The 17,974-nt window shown below is 44.6% G+C and overlaps 1 protein-coding gene across 1 annotated transcript in view; it reads right to left on the bottom strand.

Annotated features, from left to right (window-relative positions):
- Positions 1–1,652: 1,652 nt before the first annotated feature.
- Positions 1,653–17,974, bottom strand: part of LOC139708451 (uncharacterized) — a 36,231-nt gene continuing 19,909 nt past the window's right edge. The window contains exons 9-10 of the mRNA XM_071620402.1: positions 2,772–17,930; positions 1,653–2,702 (exon numbers count right to left, since the gene is read on the bottom strand). Coding sequence (XP_071476503.1) covers positions 1,653–2,702; positions 2,772–17,930 — 16,209 coding nt within the window. The remainder of the gene's footprint in view (positions 2,703–2,771; positions 17,931–17,974) is intronic.

A 17,974-nucleotide genomic window follows, 5' to 3' on the forward strand; every position in this document is an offset into this window, starting at 1 on the left:
TTGTCATGTTTAGCCAACTAGTAAACACATGGATTTATGTTTAACATCGAAACGAAATCACAATAGTTGCCAACCTTGCTGCAGTCATAAATATGCATAAATAAATAGATTATACTGGACCAATACATAACGAAAAGCTGAAAAAAAAAACAAATTCGACTTTAGAGCTATATTTACACATCTCAGAACATGTCAGACATCATCGTTTCAATATCATTTTAAGCGCACTTACATGTAATTATATATCTAAACATGGGCAGTTAACTTTACGAGACTGCCAAATTCTAATTTGTATCTTTTCATGTCTAAAAAGAAAAGAAAAAATGAAATAAGTTTGATAATTAGTTAGGCATAGCAAATACAGAAGCGACTGAATGACATTGAAAATCTTTCTTAGATACAATATCGGATATAATGAATTACAAGCATATCACATCAAAATAATTACAAGAGCCATAAAGCAATTGTTTTCAATACTTATGATACTAGGTACTTACTTTCTTCTTCTTCTTTTTTTTTTTCTTGTGTTCTTGCAACCAGCACACTTTCACAATAGGACTATACGGTAATAAGTTTTAGCTCATTAATTCCGAGGAGTGCGATGATTACGAATTCGGTATATACAAGCAAGTGAAAAGTAGGGTATATAGGCAATGTTAGACCCGATATCATAGCAACAGGTACATGATTTACTTTCCTTATGCCAATGTGTAATGTCTTTCATACATATTTACATAATATATAATCATATACTGTCTTGACACATTGACCGTGTCTCCCACTCTCATGGAAGACATTTTTGTATGGCCACAAACCACTTTGAAATCTAAATGCAGATGAATGTGGAAAAAAAACAAACAGACAACCGCTTATACAATAAGTCTGTTTGTACAGTTGTAGAGAATTGTATGCTGCAGTTTGTTTACACTTCTTTGAAATTACTACCGAAGTATTTAACACAGAGTGACTGGCACATTGCATGACCGTCATTTCTGAACACAATGATGCCTACATTACATAGATAACCTCATGATAAACATATGGTAATGAAATACCTTTGATAAGATTAACACAACAACAAAATATACCAATGAATATACAGCTATATATAATTGCTATAGGCATTCAATCATAAAGAAGTAGATGTAACCTAACGACCCATCACCATAAACCTTCTATATCATCATCAACAACAGAAGCAGTATAGTATTGTATATACAGCAACAGTACATTGAAAGGTTGGGGCAAACGCAACTCCCAAACCATCACAAACTTTAAGTCAAAATGTAGCTGTCAGTCAACTGTGTCCTAAAACACTAAGATAAACACATGTTTGATAAGTTCATATACAATGACATAATTGTTACAAACATATATTTTTTTAATTCGTTCGTGCAAGGACTAAATGATACATACTGAGAGGTATTGCATTACTACTGGCTGCCTTAATATCCTGGAAACAAATTTCCGAACATTCCTCGTGATACGTTGAGTAGTCATGCCTTGAAAGCTAGACAAGTACACAAAGTCAATATCATTTACATTCATGAAAATGACGAATAGTGCCCTGCATCCACGTCAATGATACATAAATTACTTATTTACAATTTTGACGACAAAGTGCAATAGCACGTCAACGTAACATGAATTTCCTAGAATTTTCCAATTTCATGAAAGGAGGACCTTTTAGATAGATCACTTTCCGAGGTTGACAGTCTCGAATAGCGGCCCCATGATGGTCTGTTGTCTCTTACTCTCTGGACTACACGAGCATATCTTGCATCGGACTGAATGAGTTCAGCACGGGCCATTCCTCTGCCAACCTCAGACGAGGCAGGGCTCCTGGTTATTGAAGAGAAAGTGAGGTCAGGCTCGGACCTGCTTCGTCGACTAGCAAGAAGATTTTGCTCGGCATGTGGACGACTCTGGTAGCTTGTCAACAAAGTTTGTGACCGGGGGTCGACAATGCCGGTGAGGGAGAGCTCCTTCCGCAATAAGCTGCTCCTGAATTTGGATGAACTCGACCTTCGACTCCTAGGCTTTCCCGGTGTATCGTCGTCTGAGGACGAAGAGTCAACGTTCGTCATTGTCAGATCAACTTCACTGCAGACCGTCTGGTTGTCATCGTCGGAATCATAAGCCTCAGACTCGGAACTCGGTTCACCTGGTGCTTTATGGGAGGAGCTATATGGCCAGAACCTTGGATCTTCGTGAAGGTAAGGGCTTGAGAAGTCCATCACTGCTTGCCATGACTCAGAGTCAGTTTCAGAGTCTGTTGTGCTGACCTCCGATTCGACGTCACTAGGTGATTCATCTGCTGGGCGCCCAGGTGGCCCGTCCTTAGGTCTGGAGAAGCGTGCCTTAAGTTTTTGGACAGATGGAACCTCGTACTCATCACTTTCCTGTTTCTTTGGAGATTTTTCCATAAGCCAGCCATAATTTGCGTATGACGTTGGTCGAGATTTCCGGTACAGTTCCTCAAAACGAGTAACCATTGGAGGTGAACCTAGATATTCATCACGGGTTCGTCTGTACATGAGGCGAGTTGGCTTCATTTCCACTTCAGTTGAAGTGGACGACTTCAGTGATGTTGCGCCATCTGGACTCAGATCATGTGCTGGACCTGTAAGTATTCGAGCACCACCAGCAGGAGAGCCTTTCTTATCAAACGGTATACCGAGCTTGTAAGCAGACGTTTCCTTCTTAAACCATTCACTAGTGACATCCTCTGAATGATTCGACGATGGTTCACCAGCATCCACATCTGGGACGGATTGCGGTCCGTGCTCGAATCGCACAAAGCGTTGTGTACCAAAGGCCTCTCTAGATGGCGTTGCCTGTGGTGCCTTGAATGACGTTCCCGTTGGCTCTGTCGAATCTTTGTCATCGACGAGATAGCTGATCAATGTAGTTTGGTCTTCAGAGACGATGACCCGTGACAAACGTAGATCGCGTCTTATTTTTTCAAGCTCATCAATGTGCGCACTTTCACTATCGATAAGCGAGTCTGGTTCAGAGAGTTCCGAAGAATCACCATCGTCGTCGGTACGTGAGCTATAAAGCGCCTGCATTGGCAGATAATTCTTCGTGGAGAATGTACTTGACGTTGTTGAGAGTGAGGATTTAGTAAAGGACTTTGTCGCCATTGCAGTAGTAAAGGTAGCTTCAGCTGTTGTTTGTTGGACCAAAATCATGCTACACCTAGGAGGCATGTTGTCCATAATCACTTTGTGCACTGAAGCGCTTGACTCATTGAATGACAAAGAACTGAGCTTGGTTACTGCACGACTTTCTCGTGCTTGCAATGGAGTACTGCTGGACATCAATCGAGGTTCTTCTTGGCGAGGTATTTCTTGTATGGTTACCCTCTTCGGTGATTTCTTTTGAGGCGTGTCAGAGATATGTTCAACCGAAATTTTTCGTCGAGGTGATAGAGATTCTAAACCTGGAGGAGCAGCTTCTACATCTGTTCTCGGCAAGTAAGACACGGGTGATATTGCTCGCTCACATGTAGGTTGCTGTCCCACGGGAAAGTACACGGGAGAATTAGCACCTTCCCTTGTCACGGGACCAATCTGGACGATATGATCTGTGACGTCGGGGCGTTTTTCAGGTTGAGATGCTCGATGTACAATACCAATACTTCTATCAGCCTCTGTTGTTGCGTGTGATTGGTTCAAAGGAAAGGACTGCACTTGTCTGGTTACGTACACTCTTTGCTCTGGACTCGTTTCCTTTTGCAGCCTACTAGGTACGGCGTAAACTTGCACGTCAGCACTTGGTTCTGTATATCTGTACTGAACTCCATGCTCTCTTTGAGGTATAAATGTTTGTGACTGCTGATTTCCTCTAGGAAATTCTGTTTGTGTCATAGCAGGCCCATGTTGTTTCAGCTTCATTGTCGTTTCCTTTGATGCACTGGCGTATCTAGCCTGCACTGTTTGATGCACTTGTGGTGGTCGCATTTCAGCTTGCAAGGATTGGTGCAGTAATTGTGGCCGGTAGATATGTTGACTTCCGATATGAGACACATTTGTTATATCAGTTTGGGAAAAGGAGTGCTTGCTAATTGCCTTAGCTGGGGTGGTGCCTCGATCACTCGTTGTCGGTTGAGCCTGAGTCTTTGTATCCTTCTTATCTGATCGGTCCGTTGACGTACCTCTGGTGTTGCAGCGGGTTTGGGTTTGACATATCTCATCAATCTGAACTGGTTTTGTTTCCTCAATTTGCACACTCATGTCAACCACACTCACATTGACTTGAGTTGATGAGTTTGAAGGTACAATAACACGCGGTAGTGTACCTCGCTCGACTGTCACAGGTTTAACCCTAACCTCTGGTTCCTTAGGAGGCTCGAATTTAAGAGATTCCACTAAAAGTTCCTTTACCCGTTCTTGGATATATTCCTCTTTAATCTCTTCCCGTATGCGCGGTTCCAGTTCTTTCCGCAGAGTTTCTTCGAGGTCTTCTCGCACAGTTTCCTCGATGTCATGCCTAATGCGTGGAGCAAATTCGACGATTAATTCTTCCCGATAGTCATCGTATATTTCCTCTCTGAGCTCATGAATAACAGTGTCCCTGAGTTCTTCTTTGAATTCTTCTTTCATTTCCAAGCTTAGTTGGTCACGTATGCTTGCTGTCAATTCAGCCGTGAGCTCATCAACTACCTCTTCTCTGATTTCATGTCTTATCTCGTCTACGACCTCTTCTTTAATTTCATGTCTGATCTCATCTACGAGCACATCATTTTGTTCCTCCTTTCGTGATGTTATGTCAGAGCATTCCGGGAACAGAGAAGGAGGTTCTCGCAGAGGCTCTGCAGGTTGTACTAATGATGAGTCAGGCTGACTACCACTGTCCGTTTTATCCACATCTGTCTGATTCATCTCTTCTACGTAGACTGGTTGAGCTTGGATGGTTCTATCGTCGACATTATGGTCAACAGGCGAGGTTGACTTATGATCCATAACCTGCTCTGGCACTGTTGATATACTGGTCATTAATGGTTTTATATCTTGTTTATACACAGACGCTAGTAATTCAGATCTGACGTCATCTCTAACCTCGTTTATGATCTCCTCTCTGATTTCTTCGATTAGCTCCTCTTTGATCTCTCTCCGCAGTTCTTCCTTTGCTTCTCTGCGAATTTCATCCCGCAGTCTCATTCTTTCTTCAAAATAGATCGAAGGCTTTGGCTGTTGGAGCGGAACCAATTCTTGATATTGCTGCGCAGTTGGAAGAACCATTTCTTCGACTTGGATTACCTGTTCATCATCACGGCTAGTTTTTGTTTGACTAAATTCGTCCTTTGGTTGATGTCTAGTTGACTGCACTGAGACTTCTGCAGAAACTGGGTGTATTTGAGCTCCTCTATCGAGGAGTTCAGTTATCACCGGCGAGGATGTTGACTCTCGCATATCCACTTCATGCTGTATGCCTGCCTCAGTATTGACTTTCAGCTTAGTACATTGAGATGATTGACTTTGACTCTGCGGACATACCTGCAAGGTTCTGTCACCAAATTCTGTCTCCATCGCAGCTGTACCATATTCTTGGGAATCTGGCTTTACTAGTGACTCGAAGTCCTGCGTTTTCCTTGTCATCAAAGGTGAACTCTTCGCATCTTTGCCATGTGGTTTATCGTACTGAGTTGTTGTTGCTTCCATGACTGGCGATATCTGTGCTAGGAAATCTTTACCCTCTGTCAGAGATGTTGATGTGTGGGATTCAAGTTTCTTCTTCATTATAGGAGAGTTTTGTTTGTCTGACAATGTAGTGACATGTTGGGAAATACCATCGTTAGTTAAGACTACAACTTGACTTGAGAAATCTGTAAGGTTCGATGGTAACATCATTGTGCTTTGTTCTGTCGTCTGTTTCCTCCCAAAGATGGGTGAACTTGATTGTTCTAGTGTTCTACATTCAGTCGATTGAGATTTTTCATCTGCTGTCTGGGATAACACTTGGGATGCAAAGTCTTGGCTCGTCAGCTCCATACCCATTGTACTTTCGTCCACCATTTGCTTCCTGAGAGTATGGGGAGAGCTTATCTTTTCAGATGTTGCTGGAGTGGCCTGAGATATGGCATTACTTCCACTCTTCAGTTCCACCATAGTGCCTTGATCGCTAGTTGTTTGCCGTTGTGCCGAGATAGGAGAAGTCATCGTGCTAGTCATAAGCACTTGCTGGTGTTGTGCTGAACCTTCTGAGGTTTCCGGTGTCGCTTGGGACGTGGTATCCCTCTGAGCACGTTCAACCGTGGCTACGTTCTCATGAATACTCGAACTTGTTATCTGGCATCCAGCGTTACTAGCAGTCTGAGGTAATGGTGTCGTTCCTCTGTGCAATGCTTCTGTTAAGAGCTGGGAAGCTTGGTGCTGAACATCAGGATGACTTTGCGCTGATCCATCAACGAACACAATTCTTTCCATTGACGATGTTCTGTCTTGTACAGCTGGCTGAACCTGGACAGTGACATCATCACCAAGCTGATCTGGTAATGTGGAGCTTGCTTTGTCACTTCCGGAGGTTTCATGTTGACTCAGCATGTCGCCCATTACAGGTGAAGATTGGGTAGCAAGTTCCTGCACGTCTGGCAGAGAAATAGCCGTGCTGACGTCAGTAACTGCTCTCCTAGTCATAATGGGAGATGTCTTCATTTCGGACGTGGTTTTCTGTTCAAGTTGTGTCTCCACGGCAGTTGTTGCGGGATTGACTTGTACCGAAAAGTTGTCAGCTCTTTGGGTCACCATTATACTTTCATCAACAGCTGCTTTTCTCAGCAGGACAGGGGAGCTCATGCTTTCCTTTGTTTTAGGAGTTGATTGAGCAACAAAATTTTTCGACTCCGTTGGCGCCAGAAATGGAGATGTTGATTGGTCCGTTGTTCTAAGCACAATTGACTGCGATGTTTCATCGATCGATTCGGGTACTACATGGGATGCAAAGTCTGTGCTATTTGGTTGCGCACTTACTGTACTCACGTCCACCATTTGCTTCCTGAGAGTATGGGGAGAGCTTATCTTTTCAGATGTTGCTGGAGTTGCCTGAGATATGGCATTACTTCCACTCTTCAGTTCCACCATAGTGCCCTCATCGCTAGTTGTTTGCCGTTGTGTCGAGATAGGAGAAGTCATCGTGCTAGTCATAAGCACCTGCTGATGTTGTGCTGAACCGTCTGAGGTTTCCGGTGTCACTTGAGACGTGGTATCCCTCTGTGCATGTTCAACCGTGGCTACGTTCTCGTGAATACTCGAACTTATAATTTGGCATTCGGCATTGATAGTAGTTTGATTTAATGGTGTCGTCCCTCTGTGCAGGGCTCCTGTTAACAGCTGGGAAGCTTGGTGCTGAACATCAGGATGACTTTGCGCTGATCCATCAACGAACACAATTCTTTCCATTGACGATGTTCTGTCTTGTACAGCTGGCTGAACCTGGACGATGACATCATCACCAAGCTGATCTGGTAATGTGGAGCTTGCTTTGTCATATCCGGAGGTTTCATGTTGACTTAGCATGTCGCCCATTACAGGTGAAGATTGGGTAGCAAGTTCCTGCACGTCTGGCAGAGAAATAGCCGTGCTGACGTCACTAACTGCTCTCCTAGTCATAATGGGAGATGTCTTTATTTCGGACGTGGTTTTCTGTTCAAGTTGTGTCTCCACGGCAGTAGTTGCGGGATTGACTTGTACCGAAAAGTTGTCAGCTCTTTGGGTCACCATTATACTTTCATCAACAGCTGCTTTTCTCAGCAGGACAGGGGAGCTCATGCTTTCCTTTGTTTTGGGAGTTGATTGAGCAACAAAATTTTTCGACTCAGTTGGCGCCAGAAGTGGTGATGTTGATTTCTCCGTTGTTCTAAGCACAACTGACTGCGATGTTTCGTCGGCCGTTTGGGGTACTACATGGGATGCAAAGTCTGTGCTATTTGGTTGCGCACTTACTGTACTCACGTCCACCATTTGCTTCCTGAGAGTATGAGGAGAGCTTATCTTTTCAGATGCTGCTGGAGTGGCCTGAGATATGGCATTACTTCCACTCTTCAGTTCCACCATAGTGCCCTCATCGCTAGTTGGTTGCCGTTGTGCCGAGATAGGAGAGGTCATCGTGCTAGTCATAAGCACTTGCTGATATTGTGCTGAACCTTCTGAGGTTTCCGGTGTCGCTTGGGACGTGGTATCCCTCTGAGCACGTTCAACCGTGGCTACGTTCTCATGAATACTCGAACTTGTAATCTGGCATTCAGCGTTACTAGCAGTCTGAGGTAATGGTGTCGTTCCTCTGTGCAGTGCTTCTGTTAAGAGCTGGGAAGCTTGGTGCTGAACATCAGGATGACTTTGCGCTGATCCATCAACGAACACAATTCTTTCCATTGACGATGTTCTGTCTTGTACATCTGGCTGAACCTGGACGGTGACATCATCACCAAGCTGATCTGGTAATGTGGAGCTTGCTTTGTCACTTCCGGAGGATTCATGTTGACTGACCACGTCGCCCATTACAGGTGAAGATTGGGTAGCAAGCTCCTGCACGTCTGGCAGAGAAATAGCCGTGCTGACGTCACTAACTGCTCTCCTAGTCATAATGGGAGATGTCTTCATTTCGGACGTTGTTTTCTGTTCAAGTTGTGTCCCGGCGGTAGAAGTTGCAGGATTGAATTGTACCGAAAAATTGTCAGCTCTTTGTGTCACCATCACACTTTCATCTACAGCTGCTTTCCTCACCAGCACAGGAGAGCACATACTTTCTGAAGTGGAGGGAGCTGATTGAGTTAAGAAATCCTTTGACTCAGCTGGTGTCATCATTGTGCTTTCATTTGCAGTAAACTTCCTCATCGTCATTGGAGAGCTCATTGTAGATGTCATATCGCTGCTCACTTGAACATGCGCATTGTCAGTCTTTCTCTTGAAAATTGGTGAGCTTGCCATGTCAACCGTCAAAGGTGCTGCCTGAGTAGTACAGTCTTTCCCTTTGAAAGCAGTCATCATTGTGCTTCCATCTGACATCGTGGGTCTACTTTGTGTTTGAACATGCTTGGCCTCCGTAGGAATGGGAGAGTTTGCTCTGTCAGATGAGGAGACGATGGTATCATGCTGCAAGGAGCTGTCTTGTGTATCGACTGTATGCTGAGTAGCCGAATGGACAATGATTTTAGAGGTAAGGTCACTCTGAGTTGAATGTGTCGCCTGGGTAGTATGAATCTGTATGCCCCTATCTTGTTGCCACTTAGCTGATGGGCCAGCTGCGCAATCAAGCATCATCGGTTGATTCTGTATAGACGCATCTACCCCCGAAATTCGTTGAGGTGTGGCATATGATTGGTCAAAACTTATCTGCATAACCGGGGCTTCAAATGACTGCATCGAAGGTCTTTCCATTGTCTCTACGAGACTATCAACGTATGTATCCCATGTAAATTCTTCGAGTGAAATGCGGTCTGCCGGCAGATCACACAGATCAGGCACGTCTTCATATTCATCACTAAAGTCAGCAAAGAGCGGATCGGTCTGGGTGGAAGACACTTGCATCTCTCGTCTCTTGAATATTGGAGAACTTGCAAGGTCAGCACTTGTCGGCATCACCTGAACTGACATATCTGCAGCCTCAGTGGATTCATATTGACTGGGTGAATCTTCAACTGTACTAGTGCACTGGGCAGGTGAATCAATATGATCTACTGCGGCCAGCAAATCAGCGTCGGAACTTTCAGGCTTTGCAACCATTCCATGGTCCCTTACACTTGACAAAAATTGTGTTAGTGACTCTTGATTTCTCACCGCTGGTTTCACCTGAGCGTGTGACTCTACGTACGGAGGGCGAGATGTTTGTGTATTCGTTGTGTGTATGCACTTGCCCGGAGTGTTGGTTGAAACTGCTGTCATGACTCTACGTTCCTGCCTAGGAGAAGTGTGTGTAGAAGGTGGAGGGCTGTATTGGGCGCTTGTTGTGCTCTTTGAAACCACAGACGTTACGACACCCTCATCAATCATCAGTGGTTCGGCCTGCGTTAGTGAATCTGCTGTTTTAGCTGTTGTATGTTGCGTAGCTGTATCTCTCTTTATCGCACCAGGACTTTCTATTTTCACTTGAACTTCATTTGAAACCAGTTGACCTGTATGTGTTAAGGTAGCTTGCTCAATCGCCAGTGGCTGAAACTGCCCAGCGAAGTCGATACCAGTCGTTACGGTTTCAGTCGCTTCGTCCTCATTGTCTGCTGCAGTTTGCAGCTGCACGTCTTGGAAGAAGGCGTCTGTTTGTACAGGTGTATTAGCAAGTTGCTCAATTATGGTTTCTGTTTGTCTCTCTCGTCCGTCAAGAATGTAACTGACTGTACTCAAGTACATCGGACCGTAGTCGGGTTCTTCAACTTGCACTTCTACTGATTCCATCCCTGTAGACACAGTCTGCGTAGATATTTCATCGTGTCCTATAAATGCGGTCGATGAAGATCTGTCCAGCATGGCGTTGGAATCTGTCTCAATGGTTTTCTCCTTCATTTGTATACTTAGAAACGAGACCGGTGTAACCTCTTGTTGTTGTACAACTGCTGGTACTATTTCTTCTATGTATTCTTCCGCGGTCGCGTGACAGGATTTGTCACTCATATCAGGAATCCTTGCAGAAGTCCCTTCCTCCCTAGACTCATAGGTTATTTCTGATGATTTATCAGACGCTGGAAAAGGAAGTGCATGCTGGATTGATATGTTTTGGACTTCTGCCTTCTTTTCAGGTAAGGTGAAAACAGATCGATCTTCACACACAATTGCCTTTCGTGTATCCGTTTGAGTTGTAGTACTCGCCATAACTCCGCGTTCAGTTTTTGTGCCTTGGGAAACTGGTTTGACAATTACTTGTGTAGGCTTACTTTCTTGCCTTCTGACGCTCGTTTCCGTTGTTTGGTCTACTGACAGTGGTTTGATGTGGAGAGATTTGCTCATCAGCTCAGGGCTGCTGACCTGTGTAAATCCTGCTCTTAATTTGGCCTTTACGGTTTCTGTCGCACGCTCACTTAATATTTTATCTTCAACCGCCTGGGATGATGCATCTTGACCCACGCTCTTACTCTGAGAAGATTTTTCAGTCATATCCTTCACTGGTGTTTGGGAGTCTCGATGAAGCGCCCGGGGAAGGATAGGTGAAGATGATTTTTGTTCAGTTTGAATCTCCGGCTGAAATATTTGCGTTTGGGCATGACATTCGTTGGATTGGATATCAAATTGGGTGGTGACGTTTGCAGATTTTATGTGTTCTGTTGCTTGCGACTCACGATTTGAAACATTTGACACAAGCGGTGATGAAGACTGATCTAGACTTCTCACAGTCGTCTGGCTAACTGAATCAGAGTGGCTCAATACATATTGGGTTGCTTCAGCCCGGTTTGTTGGCATCATCTGTGTCGTTTTCTCAATTTGGACAGTTCGGTAGTCTGTGACAGCATCAACCAAGGACTGAGGATGAGGAAGAGTTTGAGATTCCTGTCCTCTCTTCAGTGTGATGATTGGTGATGAGGCTCGTTGCTGTACAGAATGCAGCACTTGGACACCTAGATCGCCTTTCTCAATTTGGGACTGTGTAGGAACTTCGTGCTTCTCCATTTCATACTGAGTGGAAGACTCAGTTCCGGTAGCCTCATATTGGCTTCCGCGTTCAAGCACCCTCGTTTTTTCATTGACTGTTTGACCAATGTGATGTACACGTTTAGTCTCGTACTGTGTCGATATTTCTGTCTTGATTTTAGCTTCCTCCTTTGGTGTCTGCGATGATTGCTGTGTTATCAGTGTACTTGTTTGGTTCTGGAAGTCTGCTCGTCCAATGGTGTTCTGTGTTCCTGCATTCTTGGAATGTACTTCAGTGTGAGTCATCTCATCTTCAGCCTCCACATCCCGTTGAACAGAGAAATCTTTTGTTTCAGTCTCGTATTGAGTTGCAGTGGCAGTAATCCGTTGTATCACTTGAGCTGTCTGCATGTTCTGATGCACCTTAGCAACATCTTGAATAGATGCCTGCAAGGCTTGATTGTTCAAAATCACAGTCTTCATAGAGGACGATTTATCTTCTCGGCTTAGGGTCGACTGGGTGCTGTTATTTCGAAGAACATGTTCACTTTGTGAAGCTTCATCTGATTTAGGTGTTTCTAGTAGTTCGGTCTGATTAACTTTGTGAATAGACATTTCTGCTGACATGAGTGTTGACTTATCAACGACTTCTGAGCTGGATTGGATGTTTGCATTTTGGAACCCTTTCTCGTATTGAGTGGTACTTTCACGCATTATTCCTTCATACTGGATGCCGGTGCTTTCTACTTCCAATGCTCGTTGAGTAGCACTGTCGAAAGTAGTAACAATAGAATCGTGCTGAGTTCCGAAGCATCCTGTACTGGCACTTAGTTGCGTTGACGTGTCAGCTGTCGTCTTTTGTAGTTCTGTTTCCAGATACTGATGCTTAACACGTGGCAAAATTGGCGACAGCGCTTGATGTGATACAGCGACAACGGTCTCTGACTGTTTTGCTTTAGATCTGGAAAGAATTGGCGACGATGCGGTATTGAGTGTCTCTGCAGAGTTCTGCATATCCACATCATTTTGTTGAGGTACGTTCTGGCTTCCACTCTCAGTTACTTCAAGAGAAGTTTGGGTTTTGGCATCATGGCCCTCTCTCTGGTAATCTGTCGCTTGATCTCTCAAAGATGAGCTTACCAGTTGTGGTGACGATGCCTCATGAACGCCAAAATAGCTCGTCTGGCTAGAAGAGTCCGTACACATGAGGTCAAGTTGAGAGGCAGTTTCTGTTACTTCCTTTTCACACTGCGAGGAGCTGTCAGCTTCGGTTTTCTCATACTGAGAAGAACTTTCCCGGTTCTGTCTGTCAAACTGAGACTCTGCATGCACTTGCATCACTTTCGACTGGGTTACAACATCACTAAATTTCACATTTGTCTGTGACTCTTTGCTGGATATCTCAGGAAGAACTGGAGATGTTGTTTGCTCGGATAACTGAACTGGTTGAGATGTTTGCGAGACAAACGCCACAGTGCGTCGTGGAAGAGGGGATGTCGCTCTATGGGAACCAACAGCACTATGTTGGAGAGATGCTTCTCTTACTGGATTATTACTCTGTGATTGTTGATGAAGAACCTTCCACTCATATTGTGTGGCAACATCTGCTCCAATTATCTCTACTTGGGTAGTGCCATCCTGCTCATAAAGATGAGACTGACTGCCTTCACTCGTACCTTCCAGATCATACTGAGTAGAGATGTGTGTTTGCTGTGAATCTATTTGCAGCCCAAAATCCCGTCCTTGATCTTCATACTGAGCAGCGCTTTCAGTAGCCTTCACTTTGTATTGTGTAGAGCTATCAACACCGTATTTCTCTGGCTGCACGTAGGAATCAGTCATGCTTGACAGTGAACGCTCGGGTGTCTGCAGAGCTCTACTTGCTATCCTAAGTCTCACCGGAGATACTCCACGATGAGATGTTACAAGCTTCACTTGACTATGAGAATGTACCAAAGTCCTTTCAGTCTCAGGAGTCTGTGACAAAACATCTTCAGTACCGCCAGTGATAGGTGATGTTCCATTACTGCGCGTGTTGCTGTCATGCTGGACATAATTCTCTGATACTGTGTGTTTTGTAGCTTCAGATTGTGACGCCTTACTGGAAACCTGCGGCAATGCCGGCGATGAGGCTTGATCCACGGTTTTATTTTCTGTCTGGCTTACTTGAAGTCCACGTCTGATATCATACTGGGTGTATTCCTCGCTGACTTCTACAGATTCGTATTGACTGAAGACTTCTCGGACTGGAATATCAACTTGGGTTTTACCATCTGTCATTTCATTCCCAGATTGAGTGACTTTGTCAATGATCGAGACATTTTGCTGCCCGGAAGTCTGAGTTTTGGCGACATTGTTTTGCACAGCAGTCTGAAGTTGTTGCTGAGAAACTCGCTTGAGGACTGGAGAAGAAACTTGGTCTTGGGTGTTTACATTTGTCTGACTTGCATAATCTTCATGCGTACTAAAGCACTCGGTTGCTTTTTCATGAGCAGCCTTTTCATACTGGATGCTGCTGTCGGACACACTCTCATGATACTGCGTTGTCACATGTTCGACACTAGCACTTGACTGTGTCGATGTGTTGGTAAGTAGTTGGTCATATTGCGTGTGAGCTTGTAAACATTCTGTAGTGTATTGGGTGTGGCTATCACTACGCACGATAATATCTTCAGGCATAGCCCTAGTCAAGGGATGTTGAGCAGTAGGCATTACCACTGTTTCCACTATTGGCGTATCAACACTTGAAAGTACTTCGACTGGAGTTTGCGTTTCCTCATGGGTACCAGTAAGATCATACTGAGCGGTTCTCTCCTCAGTTAATGTGGTACATTGCGTCGAGTGACCCTGAGTGCTAATGCCATCAGCTTGGGTACAACTTTCGGCTTGCTTTCGTTCATATTGTGTATTCGTGCTGATCTTTGTAATCTCTGCAGGCGTTGAGCCCTTCCCAGTACCTTTGACCTTGGCTTGGACGTGAACTTCTCTCTGCTTCACGACATGTTGAGTGCTAGTGTCTGTCAATTTAACATCAATATGAGTAGACGTATCACTGATAGATTTCTCATACTGTGTCGTCACGTCAGCCTCTGTGCGGTCAACAAATGTAGATATGTCTTCCCGCATTAACACATATTGGGTTGCTCCGTCGACTGTCGCAGCAGCTGTTGGTGTGGAGGTCTGAAGCGATCGGCCAGAGACACGTGGAAGAATCGGTGAAGATTCTTGATGTACAGTATCAGCAGAAGTTTGATTGCCAAAAGATTGTTGTTTAATTTCGTTCTGGGCACCGGCATCTCGCTGATATGTGACATGTTGAGAAAATCCGTCCCTGTCTGACCTCTCATACTGTGTAGATGATGCTGGGTGCTGAATGTCATATTGCGCAGATTTATTTTCCGTTTCAAGCTCGTCTTGGCTTGACATGTCAATTTGTTCAGATGCATGTTGGATTGTCTTATTAGTCAACGCCACATTTATCTGACTTGACTTTTGCATTGCCTCATTTTCGTGCTGTGTAGACACGCTGGTATCCCCTCTTACATACTGTGTAAATGCTTCTTCCTGTTTTACCACATACTGCGCTGATTTATCTCTTCTAGTCATTTCCACTACAGAAGTCTGGAGAGCTTGATGCTCCACACGCGGCATGATTGGTGATGAAGCTTCATGATATTGCTTAGTCTTTGTTTGTGAAATAACTGACGTGGTCTCAACATCAAATTGTACATCTCGTTCCATCGAGTCGATTGTGTATTGAGAAGAGTTATCTTGTTCCGATTTCTGGTATTGAACGGATGATTCTGGCTGCCTAAAGTCGTACTGTGACGCCCGATCCTCTGCCCTGATCTCAATTTGACATGATCCATCAGTTGCCTCAAGTTCGTGCTGTGTCGTACGCTCTTTAACTGCTTGTATGTATTGTGTTGTGACATCTCTATCAAGTCTCTCGTATTGCGTGTTTACAGAAGTGTTGCCCTTATCATATTGTGTCGACACGTCTTCCAGGTTTGTTTCATACTGAGTCGCACCGTTGCTCTTCAGAACTTGTTCAGGTTTTGCTGTCTGAATTTCCTGGCCTTTAACACGTGGTAAAATGGGCGAGGAAGCCTGACCAAGAGAACGCGGTTTGCCGTCGTACTGAGATGCAGCGTCCCTTTGGTTTACAACGTTCTGTGTCCAGCTATCTTCTCCCTCCCTTCTGTACTGAGTTGATGATTCAGATCGCTCTATTTCATACTGTGCAGCATTATCACTTGTTAATCGCATGATTGGGGCAACGAGACTTGGCGTGAGCTTTGCCGGAATAACCTGTACCTCATCAATGGGTGTTTGAGTTTGAATATTATTACTGTCCACATTAAACTGATTGGATTTTTCAACTTGCGGTGTAGTACACTGAGTTGATCCTTCGCGACTGACCTTGTCTTCGTACTGCACTGCGCTGTCTGTTCGATTCACTTCACACTCTGTAACCGCATCTGCCTTCTCCTGTTTCTTGTCAGAGGTCTGAGATTCCCGCTCACGGAGAGAACGAGCTATAGAATCTGACCCCCGATTATATTGCTTCACATCATACTGCGAAGCAGCATCCTGTTGTTCACTCTCATATTGAGTGAATGTTTGTTGTTCTGACTTGTCGCATTGTGAGGAGGCACTGGCCAGCATTGTCTTTTGATCATACTGGTTGACTTTGTCAAATAACTCCCTTTCATGCTGGATCGAAGCATGTTGGCGTATGCTGATATGCGTTGCCATACTGGTCACGTGCTTAACCTCTACATTGGCTGTCTGTGATTCGTGACTGGTTGAATTCACCCTCTCAGGTGAAGAACCGCGTGGCATGCTTTGGAGTATGGTCTGACTGGGGAGTTCCTTGGTAAGATTCTCCTGTGGAGAAGATGCCCTTTCCGCTGTAGCCATAGCTGTCTGGCAGACATTGTGCTCTTGTTTGATGTCATACTGACTTGTCTTGCTGTCAATCTTAAGAAAATGTTGTGTGGTGCCATCGACAACATTTGTTTCATACTGGGTGGCTCCGCTGGACATTTCTGTAAGCTTATATGAATGTGTCTGCATAGATTCGTCAATTTGTCTGAACTGCACGGGGGATGAACCTTTCTCTGTACTCTGTGACAGTGCCTGGCTTTCGGCATCTTTTTCTGGTACATGGGATTGAGTGGCAATCCCACGTGTAACAATCCTGGGAACCTCAGACTCGGTGGCAACAATCTCAGGAATGATCGGAGCAAAGTCCTCTATTACTGGTGTGGTGACAATAAACGGTTCCTGTTTATCCGTCTGGCTTTCATTCGCTCTTGAACGAGGAAGAACTGGTGAGGTCGCCTGCTCCCCTGTAAGAAGAGCTGTTTGGCTCTCATTCACCTGCATAGCCATTTCATATTGACTCACTGAATCACGAAGTGCCACTTGATGTTGTGATCCTGTTTCCTGCAAAGTTTTCTCGACATGTGTAGCAATGTGAGCTCCTCTTGGCGCAGTTAAGGAGCCAACGTCTCTTCCAGTCACATTCTGCTGTGCGGCCTTGTCTTGTCCCATGACTTCATGTTGAGTCGCTTTTAATTTGCTTTGCGGTTGAGTGGTTTGGCTGCTATCATTTGATTTCCGAACGAGCAGAGGAGAAGATGTACTTTCTGTTACTGGAACATCGTGTTGACAATCGATGTCCCTTTCATTTCGATCATACTGAGAAGAACACTCATTCGTTTCCTGGCGGCTTAAAAGGGGTGTCTGCATTGACCGAGCCATAGAACGGGGGAGGATGGGTGACAGTGCTTTTGTTATTGTTTCCATAAGGGTTTGTGTTCCTGCAGTTTCCAGGGTATCACGCACGACAGGTATTGGGGATGAAGACTTGTGTAGTTGGGAACTTGATACGGTTTGACTGTCAGAATGAGATAATGAAGATTCATGCTGAGTGACTTTATCAGCAAACACAACGGTTTCAGCAGATCGAGTCTGGACGTTTACAGCTGAAGTAACAACGTTGGTCGGTGATGATGCTCGATGAGCGGCAGTGGCATCAGCTTGGTTCAAGGAATCACGTTGCTTGATATAAGCTTGAGTAAATCTATGGGAAAGAGGTGTTGGTTTCTTTGTAGGCGTTTGTGATTCTCTCTGTGTTTTTCGCGGAAGTATGGGAGATACAGCTTTCATAATAGTGGTGAATGCTGTTTGAGTAAGGGAATCTTCATGTTGATATTCATGCTGACTTGAACTATCAATAACAGTCTTACTGCCATCTTGCGTTTGGGACCCGTGGTTAGAATGAATTGGTGTAACAGGTGAAGTTGATCTTGGTACCGAATTTGGTGTGGTTTGGCATTTTGAATCATGTAGTTCCCCTTGATACTGAGATGATGCTTCACTGTACCTCGGAGAAAATGTTTGCGTTT

Source organism: Diadema antillarum, unplaced genomic scaffold (genome assembly GCF_040938485.1).
Source record: "Diadema antillarum isolate AM-2024a unplaced genomic scaffold, OU_Dant_1.0 seq00001337_RagTag, whole genome shotgun sequence".
In the NCBI taxonomy this organism is placed as follows: domain Eukaryota; kingdom Metazoa; phylum Echinodermata; class Echinoidea; order Diadematoida; family Diadematidae; genus Diadema; species Diadema antillarum.